This window comes from Phalacrocorax aristotelis, chromosome 7 (assembly GCF_949628215.1).
Source record: "Phalacrocorax aristotelis chromosome 7, bGulAri2.1, whole genome shotgun sequence".
Classification (NCBI taxonomy): domain Eukaryota; kingdom Metazoa; phylum Chordata; class Aves; order Suliformes; family Phalacrocoracidae; genus Phalacrocorax; species Phalacrocorax aristotelis.
Window position 1 is genome coordinate 44,140,759 of NC_134282.1, and position 27,406 is coordinate 44,168,164.

Here is a 27,406-nt window from a genome sequence, read left to right on the forward strand (position 1 = left end):
TTTAGGCTATTGTCCTGGTGTAATCGTGCATGTTCATTCTTAGTTCTGTTTTGCAGTAAAACCCATCCAAGAGCTTCATAAAGACTCAGTTATGGTCCCTAAGAGGCTGAGCCACACTTATGAATGGGAGACAGAGGCATGGGCTGGTGATACTGCTCTGATTTTTGTCAGTATCCCAGTGCTTGTAGTCCTTGCTGGTATCAGTAGGAGCTAGGACTGATCAGTATTTCTGCAAATCAGATGCTTTTGCAAATGTAATTCTGTTGGGAGGTTGGGCAACAGGGTCAGCCATGCAGTGAGGTGCCTATCTGGGTCTCGGCAGCCTTGTATGGTACCAGTACTCCTGCCCCGTGGCAGTGCTGGGGTCTCCTCCATTGGTGCTTTTGACCTTGCGAGCTTAGAGCCTCACGGGTTTTCACTAGTCCTGCTTGCAAAATCTTGACTTTCAAAGCCAAACCAGTCACAGCTGGGGGGACACCGCCATGTCATGCTAAGCAGAAAGTAATGAAAAATTATATAAATCAAGTGAATTTTTCCAAAGCATATAAGGCACTCAATATCTGGTTACTTCTTGCAAAAAGTAGTTTCATCATTGCCTTTTCTTATAATAGCTTCCTTGTGTACACAAGGACTTAACCTGGCTTATTTAAAGTGCGTCACATATTGCTGCAAGAATACCTGACTAACAAGATGATCAAAGTGTGCTGTTCCACATGTCAATCAATAGGAACTAATACGCAGGAGCCTAGTCTAAAAATGTGAGATTATAATGGAGGTTTGGTTTTCTTTGTACTGAAGTGTTGCTGTGTGAGTAAACAAGTGCTAATACGATGAGCTGCGCTCCACTGCCTCGCTTCCTCCCTAAGGTGGGCATTTTTCTCCTTGCCTGTTCCCCCCATCTGTACCAATCCCGACCTCCCTCCTAGGTGTTGTGAAGCTCCTTCATGTTTGCAGCACAGGTCTGAGATTTTTTGATAAAAGAGGTGAAACAGTGGTATTGTGCAAATGCAGAGCAGTGGTATTTACCAGCAGCAGGCATCTGAGAACGATGGGGGTTGCATGCACAAGCCCTGCCCTGAGAATCAGGCTGCAAATCAACTCCCATAGCTTGTACCAGGTACTGATCCCAGGCCTAACTGTTTATTCCTTAAAATAAATAGGGCATATGGAGGATTTCAGTTGATTATGTAGTCAAGTGAAAGCAGTTCCCCAGATATCTCTTCTCAGGGCACACAGCCAAACCCTGGCTTGCTTTTCATTGTAGGCTAGATGGGCCAGAAGGAAACTAGTGATCATGGCCTCGGAGCTGAATGGGCTAATTCCTGCATGACTACAATAAGGACCTTTGGCAGAATGCACAGCAAAACAGCCTCTCTCTAGTAGCATGGTAACGTGCTGCAGTGCCATGAACAGCTTGTTTTGGGTACAAAAGGCAACTTTGTGGGCTCTGTTTCTCCTTCCATATACTTGCTTTTCCTTTTTCTTCCTTAGAGTAGCAAAGGGTGGGTGAGGAGAGTGTGATGATGGAGTTAAGAGAAGAAAAAACCTGCAACCAACCAACCAAAACCAAAATAGAATTTGGGATTTTGAAATTTACTTTTTTTTACTGACATTTTCTTAAGAAGAGCAATAAAAGCCTTAATCATAACAATTTTTCTTTAGAAAAAGTTTGCTGGATGGAACCATTTTGACCAGCTCTATCAGAGATTGAAATACTAAGAGGAGCCAGAGGTTTAGCTGATAACTCCAAGACCCTTAGTATTAAAAGAGGGCAACAGTCCCCATGGCCCCGCTTACTGTGGCAAGAGCTGTTTTATAGCAGAGCAGGTTTACTGTGCATTTCAGGTCATGCTGTCAGGGTCCCAGGCACAAGTAGGGGGCTGTGTGCTAGCAAATGTGCCTGGGACATAGATGGGCATGCAGCATGGAGAGGACGCCTGGCTGCTGCGAAACCTGCAGGCTCTCAGACCCTGCTTCCCTCTGCCCCTGGGATGTTTCTGGGGTGCCCCTCCAACCTCCTGTCAGTCCCACTCATCTCTGCAGCACATTTTGCAGTGCTGGCCATGGGCATATGGTCAGCTGAAGCTGTCATCAACCCCAAACGGACTCGAGTCAGACACTGGTGTAGGTGATCTGCCAGTGTCATGTACTCCCACACCAGCCCAAGCGCAAGGTTTAACTGCAAGTGTTTTTGGTGTTCACAGGAAAGTATTGCTCTGCTTTGCCCATACAGCCTGGGGACACTAGCTTGATCCTGGTGGCTGCTGGTTGTACAACAGTGCTCCCTGTGCTCTCCCCTCTCTAACCAAATAGTTTCTCTTCCACCAGTAACCACATGGGATGGGTAAATAGACCCAGGGAAACAAGAAAGGTGGAGAAAGAATAAAAGAGCAGAAAGACCCTCTTCTTCTTCTTCTTCTTCTTCTTCTTCTTCTACTGCTACTGCTACTGCTACTTCTTCTTCTTCTATTGGGAAATGGGTGTACCTGAACTGTCCCTCCTTCCACAACCTCAGAGAGATGATGATGAGGTGGCTTTGGAGGGGAGGAGCATGTGGGCGAAAGAGGAGGTCTCTAGGACACCATGGCCATGGAAACACACAAGGTTGGCATTCGTGTTTGTTATTGTTGGCTGCAGAGATGCCTGCTCCGCACCTTCAGCCCTGAAGAAACAGGGGTATGTCTGAAAGGGTTTATCATCTTTGCAGTTTTTCACCTGTGAATAAGAAAATAGGGGTTGGGAGCAGAGCTGGATGAATGATGAGTTTTTTTGTTTGCTCTCTGACCCCTCCCCCACAAATATGAAAAATAAACATAGTTCTAATGAAACTAAAAGCAGAGGTTCCCTTGGAGAAAATAAAGGGGGTTTAGGAGGAAAATTCTTAAATTTTGCAAAATGTTTTTGTTCAGTCCCAAACAGAATGCCTGGTTTTGCTTTATAAGCTGTTTATTTTTGTCCCCTTTCATTTTGGAAAAGAAAAAAATCAAACCCAAACCATTTCATTTAGAAAATACCAAAGCAAAACATTTCACAGACTCATAGAATAGTTGAGGTTGGAAGGGACCTCTGGAGATCATCTTGTCCAACCCCTCTGCTCAAAGCATATTTCAATATGCTCTACATTTCTGTCTTGAACTTTTCTCTGTGTTCACAAAAATTTTCCAAATTTGGCTTGAATTTAGAAAACAGATCTGGTCCCCCACAAAAGGTATTTTTGTGGGTTAACTTCATAATTACTGGTTTTCTGTTTTCTCAGGCTTCTGTTTGGGACATCTATGTCCTTTCTGCCAGGCTTGCAATGTATACTGTCTTTGGGCTCCATATACATAACCTTTCACATATCTTCTCTTTTCTTCTTTCATATGGCTTTATTTAGCCAAGAGCACCTGACTTTAAATTTGCTTATTACACCAGACTTCTTACTTGTGACTTAAAGATGTGGATGCTCTTGGAAGCAAAACATCAGTACTTGTTATGAAAAGCAGTAATATACTGTCTGTCTGGCTTCCTACCTATGTCCATACATTTCAAAATGCTGATCCATGTCTGCCAATGATTTACTAAGGGGACAAAGTAGTATCTGTCATTTATTCACTAACTTTTTTGGCTAGATTGAAAAAAAAAAAAGAGAGAAAAAAAAAAAAACAAAAAGAGAGGGGCTGATAGGATATAAAGGGCAGCTAGTGACCTAGAAACATGAATGACTAGGATGCCTCAGACTTGGATGTGCCCTAAAGTTCACACAAAGCCTAAAAAAAAAGTTGCATTGGGAAAGTAATTTGTCAGTGCCCACAACAGTGTCACCCATGTGCCCTGTGGGGTTTGACACCTGAATTCCTACTGGTTGGGGGTGACTGCGCTGTCCGAGCTGCCATTTTGGCAGAGATTTTTAATGGTAATTGGTATGATTTTGACACTGGCTGGAGCAATAAAATTGGTTTTGTCACATTTGTAGTCACAAGGTGCTGTGGCCAGGACTGAGAAACTGTCTTCCATGTCTGTATGCTAAGTACACTAATACAAAGCTCATGTAAAGCAACCCCCTACTCTTGCTTCCAGTACAACATGAAACTTGTGAAATGGAAAGACAATAATGGCTCTGTCAGCAACTGCAACTCAGCCCTTCTATTTTTTATTTTTTTTTCTGTCAAGGATTTTAGTTTCCTTTTCTGCCTTTTCTTATTGCAAAACATAAAAACAGGCTAAAACTCAGGGGTTCCTTTGCAAAACTATTCCCTCATGCTTTCGGCTGGAGCAATTTTCCAACATTGACGTGAGCTCACAAAATGTTAGTCTGACTCTAAATAAGATTTTCCAGAGTTGGCTGAAGGTTTTGGCTTAGTTCTAGAATAAACTGTTTCGGAAACCTTTCTGGAGTGGTTTCTGGATAACCTGGCACCATTTAAAGAATTAAAAAGTCATGTATAATTTGCCCTTTCAAAATACTCAAAGCTTTTAAATTTCTCACCCCAGAAAGTACCTTCTTTTTCATCAAACATCAGCTGTTTCCAATTGTTTCATTCTATTTTGGTCACCTATTCTCTTCTTTTTCCTTCCCATGCATGACTAAATATCTTCTTTAAATCAACTTGAAGCAATTTGTTTTTCCATTCATCCATTTGGTTGTGCTAGTTTCTTTCCCTGTTGGAATGTTACATGAATGTCATACATTGAAGAAGCAGCATCATCTGTGCAGTCCTGAGAGCGCGAGTACTTGGCACCAGTTCTGCAGCTTAATATGTGAAAACACGAACACAGCTGCCAGTTTCTGCATGTTTTAACTGGTTTATTTTCTGCAGCTCTGAGCAGAAATGCTGAGGCCATGGCAGCGCCACACAAGAGCCTGATGCGCAGGTCCGTGGTCTCATGGTGAGCATGCCAGCTTCTGAACCTGTGGGATTAATTCTGTCTCACCTCAGCACTAAGCTCAAGCAAACTGGTCCTTCTGAGAGTCAGGCATACCAAGCCTAGGAGCCAGGCCATGCTGCTCCAGCTGTCCTGCTTATGAGTTATTCCTGAGCTGTCTCTGTGCAGCACTCAGCTGCTGGTTTAGATGTGCTGGCTTGCTCAAAGCAATGGCACAGGCTCTGTGCTATGCTGTCTTGCCTGATGTGAATGTGGCATAAGAAATACTTTACATTACATGTAGGCGACTGGATCCCTTATTAAAAGTGCAGTGAAGTGCAGGTGCCAGCCCTTCTGATAAGATGTGTCCATGCAAGTCCTGCATCGAGCTTCAGTGACCAAAGAAGTATTTCTGCTTCTTGATCCTGTCAGTTCTGTAGCACCTAAATGCAATCTTGCATTTGCCTTGATTTGTATAGCCAATGAGCATACCTGCTGTTCTTCAGTAACTTTGTTTTGTTGTCCTCAAATTAGAATGAAATTTCCCCAACCGTTGATCTCTTGTATAATACATAAACACCCACCAGATTTCTGATAAATGTGTGACACATGCATTTTTCTTTCTGCTGTCAAACACAGAAGCTGAAATTATCCAGAAAAAAATAAATATCAAGGCCAAGCATAGGAAAGGCTTTGTTTTGTTTTGGGTTTCTTTTTTTGGTGAAGAAAAGAATATGCTGGAGACAGATTTGACAAAGTCAATGATCCAGGTTTTTGTGGCAATTGCATCTCATCTCTAGCTGTTGTAGTCATGGCTGATCTAAGCTATGCTGCACTCTGCAAGGGAAGGAGTCAGGTTCGGGCCTGCCAGAAGGCCCCAAGCACTAAACCTTTCTGTCCAGAGTGGGATATGTAAAGCTACATTTCCCCAGGATTGATGCCAAATGACTAATCTTGGACACTTTGAGGCATTCCAGCATGTCTGGTTAGTGGTTACTCTAGCCATCCTATTGTGTTTTTGGGAACCAAATGTCTTGCACACTAAAGCAAGGTGCACGTTATACAAGAGGTGCCTATAATGGATTTTGGTCGAGTTATTAGCCAACACACAGTGGCGTTACATCAAAGATAACGGTGTGAAGAGGGAGCACTGTGTATATACTCAGTCAGAGACGCAGGGGAATCAGACCCCTTTCTACATAGTTTACTTAGGAGTCATGAGCACAGAGGGGGATAGGAAGGAGGGATTTTTAAACACTGAGTGAATTAATTAGTTCATTAACGTCTGTTTTAATTTCTGTGCAGGTGACAACTACCTGTTATGTCCAGAGGTCAGCTAACGAGATGGTCGTCTGTAGTAAGACACTGCTCAGACAAGCTTCACAGTATTTACAGTAAAAAGGAACTCAGGTTTTCTGCAAAGAGGTCCTAAGCTCGTAGACCTTGCTTGTTGTTCCATAACCTTGCTTGCTCCAATTTACTAAGGGGCTCCCTAAAACTGGACTATGGTGATTTCTTCATTGCATGGTTCATAGAGCTGTCTCAGGGCATACTCCAATGGGCATTCAAATGCCATCTCATAGGATTTTCCTTTTCATTTAAGGTACAACATATATTTCAAAAAACAATAATATGTCCAGACACTGATAATCTACCGTACATAGCTCAAATGCTTTCCTGTAGCCAGTACATCTGCCAGATGCTACTCCTGGTTCATGTGAATGCTCTTTAGGGTTTCACTGTTCTTTTTACTTCAATGATAAATTATTGTGGTTTCCTAAGGTTAATCATAAGTGCTCTGCAGAAGCGATGTCCTGTCCAGATACTATGGTTTCCTTTTTATTTTCTTTTTGGATCTAGCATTGTTCTTATACTATGTGATAACGGGCCAGAGGCGGCACCATGCGCACTGTGTTGATGAGAGTTGAACTGCACTACAAAATTTTCCTTTTGACCCTTCTTTTTCTTCTAAACTCTCCTGACTCCTTTCTTCCCTTATATGGAAGCCTTTGCTTTCTATCTCCAGTTTGGCATCAGTGCTTGATGGGCTGGATCAGGTCACAGTACTCACTTCTCTGGCTGAGACAGCATGGATACCTGAGAGGATGAGCTGACCTCCGCCACAGCTGGTTATGTGGGGTGGGAGCCAGCCTCAGCTAATACAGAGTGTTGTCTTTGTAGGTAACACTGAATCTTCTTATAAATGCATTAAATTTTGTGGTTACATGAATCTATTGTTGAGAATTACAGTCAGTAACCTGTTGTACCAGTGCAAGGAGCTATTGTTATGTTCTAACATGTTCCCCTAACATACCAGGTGTTTACACAGAGGAGGCTTAAAAGCTTTTTGTCAGTGTCCGTCCACCCTGACTAGCTAAGCCCAATTTTAAACTCATACAACTCAATACTCATGAAACACACTAAAAGAAGGCTAAATAACTGCTTTAAGTGGAAAGAATTTGGCGGGGGGGACACGGGGTTGATGGCTGTGCATGCCACCCACCAGCTCCCTGACTGGCTGACCGGGATGTGGAAGGGTTGGGGATTGTCCCCTTGAATGCCACGTCCAGGGCAGCGCAGCAAGCCATCCCAGGACGTTGGAGAGCTGTGCTCAGCTGTCCCAGTTCCACTCTGCACCAGGAAGGGGAGGGAGTGCTCCAGCTGCATCCGGCCCATCCATCTGGCCACAGGAGGCCCTTAAAGAACAGAACAAAATAAATTCCCTCAACCCTAGCAATTTTCTCCAAACGAGATCAGCAGGCGGCCAGGCCCATGTTCTGTGGCTTGCAGCAGGCATTTGTGAGTGTCCCAAGATGCCTGCGTTTTAATGACTATATCCCAAAGACATGCCTCTGGTATTTTTCTGTGCCCACAAATAACATTTGAAAGACACCGCATAGAGGACCAAAATAATCTCCAGTGGCTTCAGTGGAGTTGCTTCTGATCCTAGAGCTCCTTGTATGGGTACCAGCACCCAAGCACTCCAGGTGATTTAGCTGCACAGAGCTGTAAGCAGGCTGGGAAACAGCATGCCAGCACACCTCTGTGCCTGCTGCTCATCTGCCCAGAAGTGCTGCTCTTGGAGTCCTTCTTGACCAGGAATCCAACTGTTTTGCAGAAAGTGCCAACTGTTCCGTGCTCAAACAACAATTAGGAAGTCTTTTAAACCAGCAGAGTTAAGAAAATAGGAGGAGATGAGAACTGTTCCCTTGTGCAGCTGCAGGGAAGTTCTCTGCAGGTTTCTGAGCTTCCTCAAAAGTGTCATGTTATTCCCCGTTTACAAGTCAAACACTGAGTAAATCCACTGCACATGCCTCCCCAGTGCACCAGCTCCTTTTTCTGCAGTGGTTTCCACTTGTAACAAAGCTGGGAGACACTCCTTTCTAGAGGCAAACCTGCTACACTAAATCACTCACTTCATTGACTATTACTGGTATTTTTGTGATAAATTGACCTTCAGAGAAGTGCAATCTTAAATACGTATCAGAAAGTTGTTGTGTTTAAAGCCTTTTAGATGATCATTAGACAGTTCGAGCCCACGATTAACACCAAGCAGTTTTTTGCTGGTGTTGACTGAGGTCTACTAATTCTAGGAAAGGTGGAGCTTTACTGCAGAATCATAGGTTATGCTAGAAGTACTTTAAAAATATGGAATTTTACTTGGCTATATTAACTATTTTAAATACACCGTTTCCCAGAAACTACTGAAGTTTCAAAAGGTGGATACTGTGGTGAAGGGGGTCACATTACAGCCTTACTTCCAGGCAATGACAAATACTTCCTAGGTGACTTAGGGCAAGTCACTCAATTTATGTTTTCCCATCTGTAAGGAAATAGAATCATAAATCAACTGATATTTATGATGTGTTCCAGTATGTCTGTGATAGGGCCACATAACTTCAGAAAAATGAAAGTTTACTTCTATTTGCTGCTCAAGAGATAAAAGAAAGCAGTATAGCAACTGTTCTAGAAGAAATCCAAGGTTTCTATGTCTTCTGAAGTTCTTTTTTCACTGAAGTGGTTAAAGTTTGGATGTAGTGTGTTCTAATGTGCATAATTTAGCTGAACACTTTAAATTCTTCTAGTTATATGGCTCCGTCTGTCTGTTTTTGTTTTACTTTTTTTTCCATAACAAGCTCCATAATTGTTCCTTTTAGCCACAGTCACCTAAGGTCAGGCTGTACCTTGCTAAGTAGCCGAACTGCAAACAAGGCTAGCTAAATCACGTGCCTCTGGCCCATGTCTGTTATTAATCCTCCCAAGTTCTGGGCTTAGCACTTGGCAGAGCAACAAAAGTAAACGTTTTATCAGAAGTTCACATACTCCTAAAGTAGACGATGAGCTGGGTGATTCCTGTCTTTTTTTAAGGGTGTAATATGGGAGCTACCTCAGATTTATTTTGATAATGGAGGGGGCACAGGCAACTGTATTTAAAGATCAGTGTTTGTGCAATGTGAATTTAGTCTGATAAAATTCTGTTTCTGTTCCTAAAATATCTTTCAGAGTGCTTTCATTAGTAAATATGCTGTCATTGTAACAAATATGATACTGGCTTTAAACTGATCAGAAAATGGCCAAAGTACGTGCAGTTTATACTCTGACAGGAAGCTGGTCTGGGTATTTAGGTTTTTTCTGAAATCTATAGCACTGCAAAGAATTCTTATTCCTGCTTCAGTCTCTGTCTAGCAGGGTTCCTGCTTAATTTACTTTCTCTTCCTCTTAAAATTTTCAGTCTTCATCTCTGCTTTAGTTCTTTGTCCATTAGGTTCATTGTGTGAGAGCAGGCACAGCAATTCAGAAAATCCAATTGGAAAGGTTGATATACTCTGTCCTCAGAGCCTCCGGGCAGCCTGGGGGAGCCGAGGCGCTGCCAGCGCAACCCTGTGTGAATACAAGGATCTAATGTAAAATGCTATGCTGGGATAAACGTGGGATCAATCTGCCCTGATTAGGACAGGTCAAATAGCAGCATCAGATAAATGCCTCAGATAGGAATGTATAATTGTAATTCTTAAGGCGTTGATGTTATCAATAGGTCACTATATTAAGATAAAAAATATTGTCATGTGGCATAAGAGTGAGAAAATATTAAACAAAGCAAGATGAAATAGAAATCCTAAAAAGGGAGAAAACCAGCAGCCCTCATCGTTGTGTTTATATATTCCTCATATAGGTCAATCTGTAGGTACATGTTGGGAGAGTGCTTACAAAATACTTTTGATAAATAGTCTAAAGACATGAGGTGAGGAGTTACTTGGCATGCTTTGGGATGACTTGGTGTGTTCAGGCACCCCCATGAGTAACTGTGAGAGCACACAATTTCTTCAGCTTGGTACAAAAGTGGTACAGCTGAGCAGCCCAACTGGGCATTCCTGTAATCAAGTGTTGAACATGAATTAGTGGCATCCACAAAAAGTCTAATATAAAGCAGAAATGATTAGTGTTTGACAAGAGAGGAAGGGGAATTCAAACAATTCTTCTGCTGTAGGCTGGAGATCATAATAACGTCCACACACCTAGAGAGCAACATCTAAAGGCAGCCTGGTTGTTTAGAAATAGCTAAACTACATTATCACCTGCAATGATATTGAAGTATGATTTCCAAGACTATCCCTACCAGATTGTCCTAAACAGTTCTGGGACATTTAGCACGTTCATCTCTTCCTCTTCCTCTAATGGGCAAAATTTTTAGGACTAACAGGAAGCTTCTAAAAATGTGGCTAATGTGGTGTTAAGATGAGTGTTGCAGCGTTGTTCTAATGTACAAGAAACTGAAACTATAGGTGGTGAGCAAAAGTGAAGGTAGCTGATCTAATGGAGTTTTCCATACTAACGAAAATGCAAAACTACAACATACAGCCAAATAATGAAAAGGAAGTCTAATTTAAGATTATCTCAGTTTGCCTAAGTGCCATGTGGTGACCATGAAGCAGACCTTTAAGAGGGATTCTGGGTACTAACCTCACTGCATTGGAGATATGAAATCAGCAGGTATGAAAAAGTCTGGGCTTTCACCTTGTGGTGAAAAAATGTCTCATTTTGTTTGACCAGCACTAAAAGCCTGTGACTGAGGCTTGAATCAACAAGCTATTAAGGGCTGCAGTGAGGTGATGCCATCATGCCATCATACCACGAGGAGCTGTGAGCTTCTGCCTGCCCTGCCTAGGGTGCCCTGGCAGCCCTGGCAGCCCTGCCCCTGCTGCAGGGCAGAGTTGGCTGTTTTGCAGGGTCCTTTGTATCCCAGAGAGTCACCTTTTGGTGATACTTCATTGCTCTCTTCCATGCTATAAAGAACAGCCAACACGGCTTGCCAGCAAAGGAATAAACAACAATGTGTTTACAAAGCACATGCAAACATGCAAACAAGAGATCTGCTCCCACTTAGCTAAACCTGCATGTCAGTGATTTCTGTCTGAGTGATGTTGCAGGTAATTTGTACAGTGATGGATATCTCTAACTATCACTATAGGTTAGTGCCTTTTTCCATTCTTGAATGTGCAACTTCTGCTGCCAGTCAGGAAAAGTTTGCATTTCTCTGGTTTGTTTCATAAAAACAGCATCCACATGAAAGAAATTGATGTGTTATACTTAGCATGTACACCTACAGTCTCTCTCCAAGCACAGCACTTCCAAACATCCTTGTATACTACATTTTAACTGTTATTTAGCTCATAATATTAATACAACTTGAACAGAAAGGCTATGAGAGATGGAATTTGCTATATATTGCTTTTTTTCTTTGTTTTTCTTTTTGATCATCTATTACATAATCAGTGAAATACATCGCAGCTGGACACATAGTTTCAGCTGTGAGATGCCTCCAGCTTTATTTTGTAAATGAGCAAGCGGTTTAAAAATCAAAAGTGAAATAGTGTTTGGGAATGGGGCCTGGTCCTATATCTTCTCACTGCTGCTGATCCAAGGTAGGAGGAAAATTGGGACTGGGCTCCTGTCTAGATACTTAATTGTGGATGTAAGAGACCTGTTATTTGTCTCCTCGCTCCATCTCCATGGGGTGTTTGGTAGAGCTGAACGATGCCTTGCTTAGTCAGTGGTAGGTATGAATTCAGGCTAATCTGCTGCTGGTTTTTGGGGAAACCCCCAAGAGAAGGCAAGTGTTTCCCAATGCCCCTCTCCCTTCCTAGAGCTTCCCAGAAATCTCCCCTGAATGGGGGAAAGTGAGCCAGGGTGGAGGCCCCAGCAAGGTTTGCCTGCCTGTTTGTGATGCATGAGCTAGTCAAGGAAAAAGTGAGCAAGTAAGATGGCAGCTCTGGGTGCAGTAAGTGGGGAATAACAGCCCACACTACCCATAAATGAGTTTCTGGATAACCAGCATGCAGATATCAGCTGAGTTGCTGAGTACCACACAGCTGTAATCGCTGCCTGCCTCTGTGCACCGCAAGTCTGTGTACATGCTCAACCTGCTGTGCATAAGCTGAATTTAGACTGTTAACTCTTGCAGTATTTTTCTTGAATACCTGTACTTCTACCCAGTGGAAAACAATTTTTGGGGATTTGCTGTTCCTGCTGAAAACAACCGTGGTTGTGTTTGGAGAAAGCTTTTGTAGTGAAGGTATTTCAAGCATTTTAGTAAGCATGTTATGTACAGGCATTTTTTTTTCCTTCTCACTTTATCCCTCCCTCTCAAGAGACCACATGGCTTTTCCCTTGTGGATATGTGAAATGGACAGTTACTAACTTAGATTCCTTTTAATAGGATAATTGCTTTAGGTCAATTTTGAAGACCTCAGGACTCAGAGCTTTTGTTGAAAAAGTGGTTATTACTTTTGGTGCTCAAGACTGTCAAAGGAAGATGCGATTTTTACATGTTTATACCAGCTGAGGGGGAAGCGGCCTGTGTGGGGGTCTGAAAAAACATCATGTGCATAGGATGATCCTGACCTTCTCAAATGACTGTGATGCCTGTCTGATGAACTTCCAAGAGTGCGAGGAGATGAACAAATCTTTAATTGTTTTGTCCAGATTGGCATACTTGTTGTGGTAGTGAATTTAAGAGTGATTTTCCAGCTTGTTTTTTTTTAATTCTTTGTAAAGATAATGTGTTCACTGGTTTCCTCTGAAACTCCCCAAAACCAGAAGTGTAAACCATATTAGGGCTGCAGGAAAAGGTCTGTTTACCACCTGGGGCATGTGAGAGATAAGGGAAGGAGCAGCATAATGGAGGTATATCAGGCAGACAAAGATGCCACCACAGCATTTTTCAAGTGAGAGGAGGATAAAAAGCCTCTGGGCAGAGCAGGAGGAACCCGCTCTCATGGGCACAGTAAGTGCAGACCCAGGAGGTCTTGCCAAGGCAGATGGGAACCATGAGATCAGCCTCCCCCAGTTTGTCAGATCATCCCCTGCCGCATCTGTTTGGAAGTCTCTCATGAGTTTAAAGGACGTGTTTTAAAACTATTTTTCAGCTCTGTTCCCAAACCATATTGGTGAAGTTTTTTATAGTGCTTGCTATTGTGACTGTTACAGAGCCTGTCAACCCCTGCAGCACCCAGCTGTGCTGGCTTTAACCATAATTCACAGAAACTGCCAAGTGCTGTTCTGCTTAATATGACAGATCCTTCCGTGATAGCTGCGCTACAGCCAGCCCTGGTGAGTGTGTTGGGAAGGATGGTGCCCATGTGGGTAAGATTTATGTTTGTTAGGGCTGTGGTGAGTAAGCCTGCAAGCACTGCCTTCCCCTTTTCAAAAACTTGGAAGATTTATCTCCCTGACGCATCCTGAGTCTGTCTTTTTTTTAAATAGCTATCCCCAGAAAACTTATATGGTCTAGTTTCTCCACCTGCTCTCGGTGTGGTTTCTCCTTATCTTTCCCCAAAATTTGTCATCTCCTCTTGCAATTCTTGTGGTGTTGCTTTTCCTGCTTCTCAGCTGCATGTGCAGACAGCTGTAAAATGGAGTTTACAAGACTCATGATCTATGAGTGCTGTGCCATGGCACCACAGAGGTCGGATTCTTATACATTCCTCCTTACAGCTGTCTGGATGCAGAGCTGCATGCAGGCAAGTGGCAGGGAGCGCATCTTCCCTGGTGGGAGCTTACAGAAACAAGAATACAGTTGGAAAAATAGTGTGAATCATGAATGAAACATTACTCAGAGAGGTTGATTGCAATGTAAGAACTGGATGTGAAGCATTCCTGGAAAAAGGGGTACATTTGGAGAGAGTAATAAATTGCGCAACCATCTCTGGGTTGTCTGATGGTAGGGTATGCTTGTCTTGGTTAATTAAGGGTTCAGCTTCTTGTGTATGTAAGGATACTGCCTTGTTCCACAGAAAGACCTAACATCAGGGAAGCATTGTATGTAGTTGGATATAACTGAGTGTATTTAAAAGTATTGGTTTGGTCCAAGGAAAGGAAATGTAATTGAGAAAAGAGTTAACATTTGTTAATTATTCAGATGAGGTCCAGTTCCCTGTCTTATATTCAGACATGTTTGTAGGATGAGTTTTTCAGATGTTTGAGTGATCTAGGAACATAAATCTCACAGCCAGTAGATGGGATTTTTTGCTATTGTGAATATATAATAAATTACTGCCCAGTATGACCATGGGTGATGGATCTGTTCTGTAAATAATAAATTCAGCAGCCTTGAAAGCCATCTGTTTTGTGGGTGTACAGCCTGTCTTGAAGAGTAATTTTAGAGAATTTTTTCAGCTCCTGCTGCTGCCATACTGCAGGGATGAGTTTCTAGCTCTGTATTTTATTGTCTCTTTCCCACTCTTACTCTGTCTGTTTCTGGGAAGAGTTAAGGATGCTGGCTCAGGAAGGAAGCCTGCTGGCCTGGTTAACCAGGAGCTAGTGAGAAAGTGGCTGCAGGGCAGGAGGCAATGGGGACCCAGGAGAGGAGAGATGGGGAGAGAGTCAGGGAGAGTAAGTCTGTGGCTTTGAAAGCTTGTCTTGAGTGAGTTTTCATGAGCTTGGACTGATCTTGTTAGCTGCTGGGGTAGGCTGACACAGACAAAGAGCTCATCCTTCTAGCTTTGATGACCAAAGAAAACTGACCTACTGATGGAGGAGCCAGGTTGCTTGTTTCTTTTATTGCTTTTCTTTTGCTTTCTCTTACCATATCCAGGCAGGCCACAATGTGTTACAGGGCATTATGGCATCAGGACCCAATTTATGAGTCTGAAGGGTCCTGAGCCTCCTCTGGCTGGGCCAGAGGCTGGCTAGGTAAGGGAGGGGGGATCCAACAGCCTTGGGAAGCAGAGGGACAACAGGCAGCAAGGCCTGTAGGATGTAAGAATTGGGTATACCACTCCATCTAAGTGGGATCAATTTTCTAGCAGAAGGACCAGTTCTCACCATATAGTAAATCACAAGCTGAGGGGTTTGCATACTAAATTAGTGTAAGTTTTTCTTAAAAATATTTAGGGAGAGAGAAGGGAAAAATCTGCAAGAAGGAAACAGCTAATTCTGTATGCTCACAGCTGGCTGCATGGCACTGTGTATCCAGACAGATAATCCTGCTTGTGAAGCACAGGATAATTATAGGGGAGTGGGTGGGGACGACAGTGCTTTGTTCCGCCCTTCTCCACAGATTTTTGGCTGACTGGAGGCAGACCAGGCAGTGGGAGCTGGTGGAGGCTGCTTTGGCAGCAGCAGCGGCAGCTCACAGAGCACTCCTCCTTCCCGCTGAGCTCTGGGGTTGGCACCACCAGAGCAGCCGGGTGTTACAGTGCAGCCTCCTGCATCCCATGGGTGCTGCATTCCCCCAGCTGTGCAGGACTCCCAGGCTCAGGGACTGGAAAGACAAGTCTTAGACGATGGCTCCTTTAGGTGGTGAGGACTTAGACACTTGAGAAGAGAGGACTGGGAGGGAGAGGAAAACCTGTGAGACTCTAAGATAGTGGTCAGGGTTCTGTAATATGCTCTGGCCCCGGGTCAGTCCAAGGATCTATACTCAGGGTTCCTAGAGAGATCAGCAATGCTGTGGGTGTCAGTCTCCGCTGCCTCCAGATCCAGACTCAGCTTCCTTTGGAGCAGAAGAGATTCAGGGAGACCATACTCTCACCCTTTTCCCTTGCTCTGCTGAAGGTGGGCTTCAGCCAAGCCTACTGTAAGTCAGCAGCATGAGAAGCCCCATGCCCAGTCATTAAAGCTGGGTGGCAGAGAGGTCTGGTCACCTTCGCTCTGCATCTGCTATGCGTGCTTTGAGGAAAGCCTACAAAAACCAAAGTAGAGAAGGTATAATGCTGGAGGATACTTGAGAAGTCGTCGGACAGATGGACAATTGTGAAACCAGAAAAAATGGGGGGCTTTTGAGGAAGGCTTAAGGGGGCTGACTGAACTTTTGGGAGATCATAGAGGTGAGAATTGCTTTGGGGTTGGGCAAAGCAATTTGATCTAATGGGGGGGGGGGGGAATAGCAAGAGAAAGCAGATGACAAAAGGGGTACTGAGAGGAGGAATCAAAAGGATCCGAGGAAAAGGTAGGAAGAAGCAGGAGAGACTAAGAAATACAAGAAAGGGAGACAAATCTTTAGCATAGAATGGGACAAGGAAAGAGACTTCCACACTGTACAACAACTGAGAGGGTAAACAAAGTCGAAAGACGGTATGGTGGAGAAGGGGGATATATTTTTCTCCCAGAAACAGTGTGTGTGTGTCCTGCTGATCACTGAACAGCAGTGAGGGTGATATGTAAACTACAGTTGCAAAAGCCATTTCGACACCAGTTATGATGATGATGCTAGTACATATATGAAGTATCTGAGCTTTAGACTTGAACGTCTTTGGTGCTAGAGTTGAAAAAGTTGCTGACTTAGACTGTCTTGAAGGCCCTGATTTCCAAGTGGCACAGACAATTGTCTGTGTTCTGCAATCGCAGTTGTGCAACAACAGCAAGCCAGACAGCCTGCCAGGCCTTCAGAGAGTGCTTTGGGGTTTTTCAGGACATCAGGAAAGTGATGCAGAAAACAAACCCATTGTACTTCTGTACATTCCAGGAGCTGGGAGTGATCTATCTCAGGACGAACTTTATACTTGTCTCATGTCACCTGAAAATGCCCAGTTCCAGGACATCTGTCGCTTCTACACAAGCAAGCAGAAGTACCCTGGCCTGCTGGTGGGGTACAATGCTGACTCTGACTTGTGGCTAAGGCAGAATATGGTCCCTGTTTTCTCTTCTACAATATCTTGGGGCTGGAGCTCTGTCACAGCTTGCATGTGTCAGTGTTTAGAAGTGTAGAGTCCATTCAGCTGTTTGTGTCCTGGCACGTTTTCCACAGTTCCACCTCCTCCTCCCCGCTGCCTCCTTTGCTGGCTGAGAGACCAGCAGGATTGCCTAACTTTTCAGAAGACCAGAAGACACAGTTGGAACATTCAGCTGACTTGGGGGGGAGAAGCAATTAAAACCACTTAAAGTAATCTCATATCAAGATTGCTACCTTGTGTTCCCAGGACTGCAGGCATGCTTGCTCTGCCATCGCGGAACAAACCTTTTTTTTTCAAAGCACACCAATATTTGTTGTTCATGCATGTGTTAGCCCATCATTTCTTCTGCATAATTCTTCCTGTCAGTGTCTTGGGCATTGACATATTACCAGAATTGGATTTTGGCACCAAGCTTTTTCTCTGGGCTTTCATACACATTTTTGTGTAACTGGGCAGGAGTGATTTGTCCCAGGACTCATGCATGAATTCCTTTAATGTGCAATGGGAAATGGTTAAAGGCTGTGTGGAATGGATGCATGCTGCTGATACATCAAGGGGAAGTGCTTTTGCTTATGGAAATTTGGGGGGGAGATCTGGGAGCCAGTGTGTTGTTCAGTCTTTTGTCAAATAATGCCAGATCCAATAAAATTTGTTTATGAGATGATTGGGGAAGTGGCTGCATACTGTAATTTTCAATCTCTTTTAAATTTTAAGCTTATGTATTTGTTCTCTAAATACTTTGATCTTCTACAGCACCCACTTGTCTACAGACCAAGCTGATAAAAATAATTTCAAGCTCTTTCCTAGCCTTCTTTCTTATTCTGCAATCCTGAATGAAATTCAACCTTATTCTCCATAAATAACCTTTCTCATTCCCCAGCTGTCTCCTAGAGCTAGTTCTCTTCTGACCTCTCACTTACTGACTCTGTACTGACCTTGCACTTCCCCCACAGCCCTAATCTGCCAGTGTCTACGCTCCTATTCTTCCTCTGCTCTTTTGCACTATTTCATTTTTTTGAATAATAGGGCCCACCATTTCCTGAGCTGCACTTCAGCAAATAAGCTTGAACAAGCCCCTTTATCCACAGAGTTCATACAGTGTAGTGACAAATGACTACTCTTGGCAATGATTTTTATGTTTTCAGCCCTTCTCCCTGCTTCTAGGCTGTGGGTAAATCTATACTTTGAGCTGTATTTTTCCATTGGCAATAGAAGACAGCACCAATGTTTTCAAACTGAAGAGAAAGAAGCCTGTGCATGTGCCAGTGTCTTGTTCAAATAGAAATTTTTGTCTTTAGTTGGATTTTAATCAGTGTAGCAATAGTTGTAGTGATTTTTCAATGGCTTTTATTAGACTACTAGGGGATCGTTCAGGCATTTTGTGTTCCCCTCATCTTCCCATTCAAGGCAGAGTGAACGCTCATCTGAAAAACTTGCAAACTGAGGCTTTTTTTGTTTGTTTGAAATTAGGATGTAAATTGAAATAATCAGAAATAATCTGGGTAGGGTTAGTGTGGAAAAACTTTTGAAAAAGGGCAAAGAGGTCATACGTGTCAGATCTGCATGTACACTTTGTTGTTTTGTCATGCTCTTATATAATGTTGAATGAAGCATTTCCCTCCCCCTCTACCCACTATTTGTCTGTCATTCAGATAAACTGAAATATTAGTTGAATGGGAACTTGTTTGCCTCCAAAATGGAAAGCAGAGATGTTTTTAATATTGATACTTTTTTTTTTAATGACATCACAAAATATACATTTCATCTTTGTGTAGCTTCAAATCAAACCCATTTATTTTACAAAGTAGAAAGCTTAACTCTAGGTGTCAGCACTGCAAACAGAATGTGGAGCTCTGAAAATGAGTTTTTGCTGTCTCTGACTCCTCCAGTGCCACCAGAAATACAGTGCAATAGCCGTTTTGTTGACATATCCGTTAAGGCTGAAGGAGAGGCCACGCTTGTGATTAATGGCACAAGTAGGAATTGCAGTATTCTCTTACACAGCCTCTTTCTAGCTGCACTTAAGTGTCTTCTTATTAATGTGATCTAGTAAGTAATGTTTAATATAAAGGAAAGAATGAGGATGAGACCCCTCTCCAAACGGTGCCCACTGTTTAAAGCAGGTACATTAAGCCTTTCCCTTCATTTATTGTAAGTGCTTCTTTTAAGTGGGCTTCCAAAGTGATGAGAGATCACAGGGAGCCAGTGTTCTTTTCTGGTTCTAACAGGCTGTATAGTTCAGTTAAATTAATGGGGTGGATGAAGTTCTTGTGAGTATTGCTTATACGTGAAACTTCACAGTAGCAGAGAGATTGGGGAAGGAAAGACTTGATTTTCCAGCCTTTAACCCTAGCAATTACGAGAAGTAAATAAAGGCATTTTGTCAGTGCAAGTACTGTGGTTATCCTGAAAAACCACATTTCTCAAAAGCACTGACTTTTGGCTTTGCATCTCTGAACCTTACAAGGAGCTCTCATCTGCATCAAGTGGGGCTATCATGTATGAATGAAGCGCTTCTTTTTGCCATTCTTGCTGTCATAGTCATCACTTATCTGCACATTTTGCTTTTAATTACTACCTGATGGCATTTGTCATATAGCCAAGGCACTGTTCAAAGGCTGAATGTTCGGAATGCACAGAAGTGCTTGCGCTGAATTGGTGCTCCTGAAACAGTGAGATTCTGACGGCTGAGCACTGAAGCGTTTGTGATACAAATTTGGAGTAGTTTAAATAGTTTCATCCTGTGATACATCATTTTCCCACATCAGATGCTGGAGCTTATTGACAAAAGTCACATCTCCGATATTTGGTTTCTCCATGTTCCTAAATTGAAAGTTCAACCTGGCCTTCCCTATACTGCTGTCACCTCTGAGCTGTTCCTCAGCTGGTGCGAACAGGCAATACCTCTGAGAAGCACCTCTGCAAGTCACGGAGAGTAAAGATTGGCAGAGCTACGAATGACATAGTGAGGAAAGTGAAAGGCATGTGTGGAATACGAACAGGGCTCTTACGAGCCCATTGGGTTGTGGGTGGTCTGTGGTAGATCAAGGTGTTATATGCCTGTTGTTGAGCCTGAGCTGCACTTGAGCTGGTATTTCTGAAACATGTATTATCTATAGCCATAGCTTGCCTTGCACTGGGTGTGGTGTTTTAAAGGGCTTTAAATACTACTCTTTCTCTCTTGAAGGACATACAGTCTCACAACACAGCTATACGATATAGCATTATAGTTACTTCCATACGATATAGAAACAGAAGTTTATTTTACATGCATATTGCAGAAAAAGTCTGTCTGCAGTTCATTTTCCAAGCCCTAGGGTCTGGCCCTACCCATATAGCACCACCTTCCCTTTTCAGAGTCTTTGCTTTCAAAAATATTTTTGAAGAAATTGGCATGGCCAGAGTTGAAAAGGGAGATGATGGGAAACAACAACAGTCTGGGCTCCGACTGTTTTCTGGTTCCTGAAGAAAGGAACCAGTGTCCTTACAGGAAGGCAACTGGCCGGTTTCTCCAGGCAGGCTGATGGGTCAGCCTTCATTCTGAACATCTGCAGGGCAGCCGAGCTTCTGGTCCTGACAAGTGATGTGGGGTTAAGAATTCTGCTGATGTACTTTGTTGATGGTTTGGTGTGGTGTTTTTTTGGTTGGTTATTTTGGTGTTTTGCTTTTTTTTTTTTTAAATCAAGAGTAAGAAGCTAACTGGACCTGAAATGGTCGGGGTCATACTGTGACACAGATGTTGCAGCCGTGTAAAAGCACCTCTGGCTCCGCACGCCGCAGCTGGAATGCCTCGGGCTGCCCTGGCAGGGGGGAGCGGGGGTCCGGGAAGGGCCGGGGGTCCCGGGAAGGGTACCCCAGAGGAGCTCCCGGCCCTCCCTCGCGGCAGGTGACGCCACCAACGGCGGCCGCGCGCGGCACACACCCGTCCCCCCACAGCCGGGCGCACGCGGCGCGACGGTTTAAAGTTGGCTCGCTCGGGCGGAGCAGCAGCGCGGCGCGCCATTGGCCCTTGGCGGCTGATTTGCATTGACGGCAGCGCGGGCCGGAGGTCAGCGCCGGCGGGTGCTTTTATTGGCTCCGGTGCTGTCAAGCGGCGGGGGTAGGGCGGCCGTTGGGCGGGCAGGAGGGGGCCGCGGCCGCTGAGGAACATCAATAATAACAAGGCGGTCGCAGAGCGAGGGAAGGCGGCTGCGAGGAGAGAGGCATTTCCCCGCTGCAAGGGACGCAGACGCCACGGCCCTGCCTGGGAATTAGAGCTCTCGCCGCTGCAACCCTTTCCGCCGGGATGGGACGCTAGGATCGCTTTCCTTCTACTTCTCGCTTTTTTCAATTTTTTTTTTTTTTTTTTTTTTTAAAAAAATCCCCCCGCTCGCCGTTTCGCATCATTTCTCTGACCAAAAAAAAACCCCAACATGGAGGCCCTTTGATGCCTCAGCCCGCGGAGCCGGCTCCTCCTGCCGCTCCGGGAACCCCTCCGGGCCGTGCCCCGCTTCGCCGAGGGTCGGCCCGGGGGCCGAGGGGGGCTCCCCGCGGCCCGGCCCGCCCCGCTCCGCTGCGGCCCGGCGGCGCTGAGCCGGGCGGGATGCCGCTGCGGCGGCCCCAGAGCCCCGCTGCTGCCTGACGTGGGGCTCTTCCTTCCGACGACGGGAACCTGGATGTCGCCCCCGCGGCGGCCGCCCGCGACGGAGGCGGCGCGGGACATGCCCGGCGCGGCGTGAGGGGTGCAGCCGGCTCCTCGGGGCGGAGGGGCAAATCTTGATTACTATTTTTTTTTTTTAAACCTCTCCATCTCGGCCCCCCCCCCCCCAGCACACTCCAAAGCCCACCCCCGGCACGGCGCCGAGCGGACCGCGAGGAGCAGGCGCTGCTCGGCGGGGAGCGCGGAAGAGGAGGTGGGGAGCGGCCCCCCCCGGCCCCTACCCGGGTTAATCGGTAACGCTGTGCAAACCCAGGTGGAAAATGCGCCGTGCTCCGGACTAGGCGGGAGGAGATGGTGCAGTGTCCCCGGCCGCTCTGAGCGCCTGGCCGAGAAGACGCTGGGGTGTGCGTGCGTGTGGCTTGGGGCTTGGGGGTCGTCTTGTTATTTTTGCTTTTGCCCTCTCCCCCCGCCCCTTTTTATTTTTTTTTCTTTCACCAGAAGGAAAGAAAACCTTACCAAGATTCTCAGATGGCTTAGAAAAATTAATAATAACCTGTGAAAATATGAAGTCGACCGGTTCTTGATTTCCCCCCTTCCCTCCCCTCCAGCTCCCCAGCCCACTGCTGAGATTGAGATAAAAGGACCTGTTTCCTGGAGGACAAGGAGAACAGACACGTTTTTGGTGGTGTAGAAGGGACTGATGGCAATGCTTCAGAGTGAGGTGGAGACGCAGGAAAGAGATTCAACCTATTAAAAAAAAATTAAGCAGGGGGAAAATACCAACGGGAAGGAAAGATATATATATCTCTCTCTCTATATATATACACACACACATATACCATTTAGAAGTATTGCCCAGGTGGCCACAAAGCATGGGCTGTGCTCCAAGCATCCACATCTCTGACAGCAGAGTGGTCTATCACAGTAGCAAAGAGTCTGAGGAGTGCAATTCCCCTCACCAGACCAACACAACCATGTCTCAACAGCAGCAAGGCAACCCCGTCCCAGGATTATTCATTAAATCCTCCAACACATCCACTTATAAGGTGAGGACTAATTCCTCTAAGAAAGACAAGAGGGAGAACAGCCAGAGCATGGAGGCAGAGACCCAGACCAGCAGATCCAGTGTTAAGGTAAAAGGGATGCTCAACATTAGCACTGTTTCTCTCGGAACTGGAGTTGGCTGTAGTGGTTTAACCCAAGGAGTCTCCCTGGCAAAGCGATACGTTGTTGGGGAGCTTTTCCTGGCTTGAGCTATTACTTTCGTTTATAAACGAATCAGTCTCATGAAACGACTATACAGATGTACCCAAGCCTCTTTCTTGATTCCACAAAATAAGTTTTCCTAATGCCGGGAAGGAGAGCGGTGTAATTGTCCTCGTCAGTCCTTAGAGCCGAGGGGCACGGGTCTGGCTTCTGAATGCGGAGGGCCCGTCGGCCCGCGGTGGGACTCTGCCGTGCATGGGAGCTGCGCTGCCACTGACTCCTCTGTTTTACATGTTTGTTTGTGCTGGGTCATCCAGTGTTGCTGTTTGCGCTTGTCTGTTTGGAAGCAGAGGCAAAAGCAGTCTGATGCGATCTGCTAGCTGGGCTGATCAATTTGCATACCTCTTCCATTCAGAAAGTTGAAAGGAGAGCTGCAGCGGTTTTTGCTCTGGGTACTGATTTACATTAACAACTTGTTGACCTTGTCTATTGCTGCAAATAGGGTATTTTTGGAGGTTCTTTTTCATGTTTGTTAAAATGCATACTTTTGTGTAGAGATACAACACAAGGGCCTGTGAAGTCGGCAGACGCATACTGAAAGGAATTGTAATTTGTAATTTTTTTCTTTTTTTTTTTAAAGTGAGAGCTAGTGGTGCAGAGTGCTTTCTTGTCGTTTACTTTATATTGATGGCCTGTTTGTGGGTTGTACTTTAGTTCCTAATGCTATAGGTTTTGATTATTTAATATATTTTGCCTTTTTTGGGGGGGACCTATCTCTACTTTGTCAAAATAAGTAATTGCAAATATATAAAAAAAAGCAAATTGTGGCAGCACAGGGGATATTATATAACATGGCTGATCTGCTCTGCGTTACCATGATAAGAATGGAGATACACATGCCATAAATATAAGATATGGGCTTGAGATGCAGGCAAGAACTAGCTAAATGTCAACCGTTTTGCAGACTCACAGAAACTCTAACGATTTGTAGTTTTCTTAGGATTTTTATGTGCTTGTTAGGACAACTTCTAGAATATTGACCTGGAATAATTTTTTTCAGTGCTGTGATTTTCTTCAGTTGTTTTCCTCCAGATATAGTAATCTCAGTTCATGGGAGTTTAAAAAAAGTCTAGAAAATGAGAAGACACTTTATAAGTAGTGAGTTGGAGGAGGAATTAACAGTACCTAAGGCAGAACATGAAGTTGAATGGTGTTATACTAAAATAAATTTTTGTGTTAATAACACTGAACAGGAAACTGACCTTTATGGCCCTGTTCACACACGATAGACTTGCTTATGGCGTATTTAACACGGTAACCAGAGTAAGAAAACTTAAGTTGTCATCAGAATCCTTGCAATTGTTCTGCCGGATGAATTCTTAAGTGTGATTATAATTGCACATGACAAAATCTAACAAAAAATATTCTTAAAATTTATATTCTGTGGATTTGTCTTCTGTGTGTTTGCTTATGGCAAAAAAACCAGCTCCAAAACCTGTTTCCAGAAGCATGCATGGGAAGCAGTCTTAGTTTTGTTAAATTTTGTTGTTCAATTTCAAGAACTTTGTAAAAATTCTTATTACTGGGTTTGGATAATGCAGCCAGATGCTATACGACTGATGTTGGTTCATACGCATACTGTAATCTCATTGGCAGTCATTCTGATTTTATCAGTTGTATTTTCTGCTCTTGTCATCACTCTAAGCACGTTTCTGCAAAACGATGAGTTTTGAGAAGTGAGAATGGAATTCTGTTTGCAATCAGCTGAATACAAAATCTGTTGAACACATCACATCTGCATGATTTTTCATGTGCAAAATCCTATAATATGATCTAGAGCTATAAACCAACATGGCAGTCCACTCTCTGCTTTTATCATTAGTGTGTGTAGTACGATCAGATGTGCAGTCGTTAGTGTGCTAGATAACCACATTGTCTCGGCAATTGTGCTGGAGAGAGGGCTATGCTGTCACTGGAGGGCAGTTTTCACAGTACAGTGAAGTCGTTTGGAAAGAAACAAAGTGTGAGAACACTGAAGAGTAAGGGACAGGAGCCTGAAATCCCTGAAGCCAAATGGAGCATTGGGCAGGACATTGTGCTGTTTTGGACTTAAAGGGATTTTTGATTTGAGGAAGAACTGTAAGAATTACGGTGCTACTAGGAACTATTGCTATTCTTCAGAGTGCATAGTGCAACCTTTATGGCCCCTGAGATGCCCTCACGCAAACAGAAGATGCTGCAAACTTTTTGTGCTTTGGCCAATGGTGGTGTCGTCAGAATTTGCGTGAATAGCCAGTAACCTGCCTGAATGGCATTTTCACTTGGTTTCAGGGCACTTTAATTGACATTTATTCACATTCTTTTGTTGTATATGCACACATTAAAACCAAGAAAATCCTATGTGAGAGCTAAGAAGAAGAAAACTTGGCCCGTGTGTAAATCTCATATTTTCACTTCAGCTGGCATTAGCATTAAGTTTATTAAAATATGTAAAATATGTAGTGCAATAACTTTTATTGAATCAGTTTGTTAGCTATAGTGCACATTTTTCAAGTCAGAAAGTGTCATAAAAAGAAATAACCCATGCCAAGTGTAAAATGGCATTATATATATTGCTAATTAGCTGCCAGACTTATTCTGGCTTTATGTTGATGTCTTATTATATTTTCCTTCTGGACAAATATCAGAGGGTCATTTTCTGGATGTGTGGTGTGATCATACTATACTTTGTGATTTGCGTCAATTTACAAACCGTAGCTAAAAAAAGTTAACCTGTTTTTTTCCTAATATAGAAAAACCTAAGTTTATCCATAGCAAATTTGCAAAGCAGTCCTGAAAGTCCATGTCTGCAGAGATAAATGCCATAATACCTATTTCTGGTATTTTCAAGTATCATGATAGAATATGAGAAATGGATGAGCCCTATTAATGAATTATATTTGGTCATAGCACTTGTATCTCCCTCCTTAGTAATTTCATATGTGGCTTTAATTTAAAAATTTATGAGCAACTTGGAATCCAAGTGCCACATCTAAAAAGTGAACCAGCCACGAAAACCCTTCCCTTAATTTTTGATGTATTGACTCCACAGCTTAAACTCTGTACTTTCCCCAGTGAAAGATGAGCAAGACACAGATGCAGTAACTGTGACTGAGGTTTGATTATACAGTGCTACATTAAGAATATCAAATTACACTTACCCAGCACTATTGCAAAGGAAAGTTTTCTTATTTTTTTTTTTTTTAAGCTCTAAAAATCTCAAGGGAGTGGACTCGAAATTGTGATAGTCTGTCTTTTCTGTATATATATATTAGTTATGATTTTCTTCTTCAGACATTTGTGTTGCTGAATTTGTGGTAAAGGTGCTTGGCTTTATGGAAACCTGCTTAAACACCTTTAGAATAATCCCTCTGTTTAATCTGTAGCATAAGTGGAGTAAACGCACTGGAATGGTGTAAGGACTTCATGGGCATTTATCTAAAATTTAGTTGGGTATTCATTAGCACATGCTGTCCCAACATCATGTGTGTGCGTCGCTCCTCAATAGTGCACTAATATACACTGTAGCACATGCATTGTGCATTTATTTTGCCCTGTCATTCTTTTACGTATGTGAGATTTCCTTCCTCTTCTCTTGTGTAACTCTGTCATGTATATTTAGCACAGAAATATGTGCATTTAGGTGCAAGGGGATCAGAGAGTAAATCCAAGCTTCCTTTATTTTAAATTAAAAGTAGTCCTAAGCCAGCAGGACTAACTGTGAAATAGCCTTTTGATTTATCAGCTGATAGGGCACAGACAGTTTAAATCCATGGCCCTACAGGCAGTAAGTTTTCTTCATTCAAACCCTGTGAAATTGCCTGAGAATTTTGCAGTCACTGCAAACCAATGGTTGCATAATTCTGCTTACAGGAGGCTGTATGCTATATTGTACCTGCAGTGCTGAAGTGGATCTCATTTCAGCATTTAACAGCACATTATTTAGTCCGTTAAGCCATCTGCACTTTTCCTGTCTGTCTGGTAACTCCTTCTCCTTGGAACACATGAGCTCTCTCTCCCTTTGAAACTCCCACGCATACTGTCCATGCTTCCACTGAGGCTATCCACCATCTCTTGATTCCTCCCTGTTCCCACTGAAACTGTCCTCAATCATTTCCCTGACAAACCTCCCATCACCATTTCCCTCCCACTTCCAGTGACATCAGCCCTCCTGTACAGGCATCCTTGCTCCCACTGAGAGGATCCTTCTTTTGAACTTTTCTCAGTCTTTATGGGTCCAGACTTTCAGGCTGATACTTTTTATGCTGCTGTTACAAGGCTTGAAACATTTTCTCCAGAGGATGGGAGTCTAATTTTTAAATGTTATGAAGTGAACTGGTGTAGTAACATGTGAACTGGGTTCATATTTAAGTCTGGTTTTTATCTTCACCTTTTCATTTCCTGTTGTCTGTAGTGTAAACTGGAAAAAAACAAACTGTAAATCACTTGCTACACTACTAAGATAGCATAAATTGTGTTTTCAATTTTTAAAGCATTATTATTG

General features: G+C 43.7%; 1 protein-coding gene across 4 annotated transcripts in view; it reads left to right on the forward strand.

Annotated features, from left to right (window-relative positions):
- The window catches only part of PDE8A (phosphodiesterase 8A), a 160,093-nt gene that overhangs the window by 7,561 nt on the left and 125,126 nt on the right, over nucleotides 1-27,406 (forward strand). For 3 of the 4 annotated variants that reach the window (XM_075100478.1, XM_075100476.1, XM_075100477.1), the window contains exon 1: nucleotides 21,139-22,790. The exons of the other annotated variant lie outside the window; for it this stretch is intronic. In XM_075100478.1, coding sequence (XP_074956579.1) covers nucleotides 22,530-22,790 — 261 coding nt within the window. In that variant the 5' untranslated portion in view covers nucleotides 21,139-22,529. Of the gene's footprint in view, nucleotides 1-21,138; nucleotides 22,791-27,406 lie in introns of those variants that run through there. 4 annotated transcript variants of the gene reach the window in all.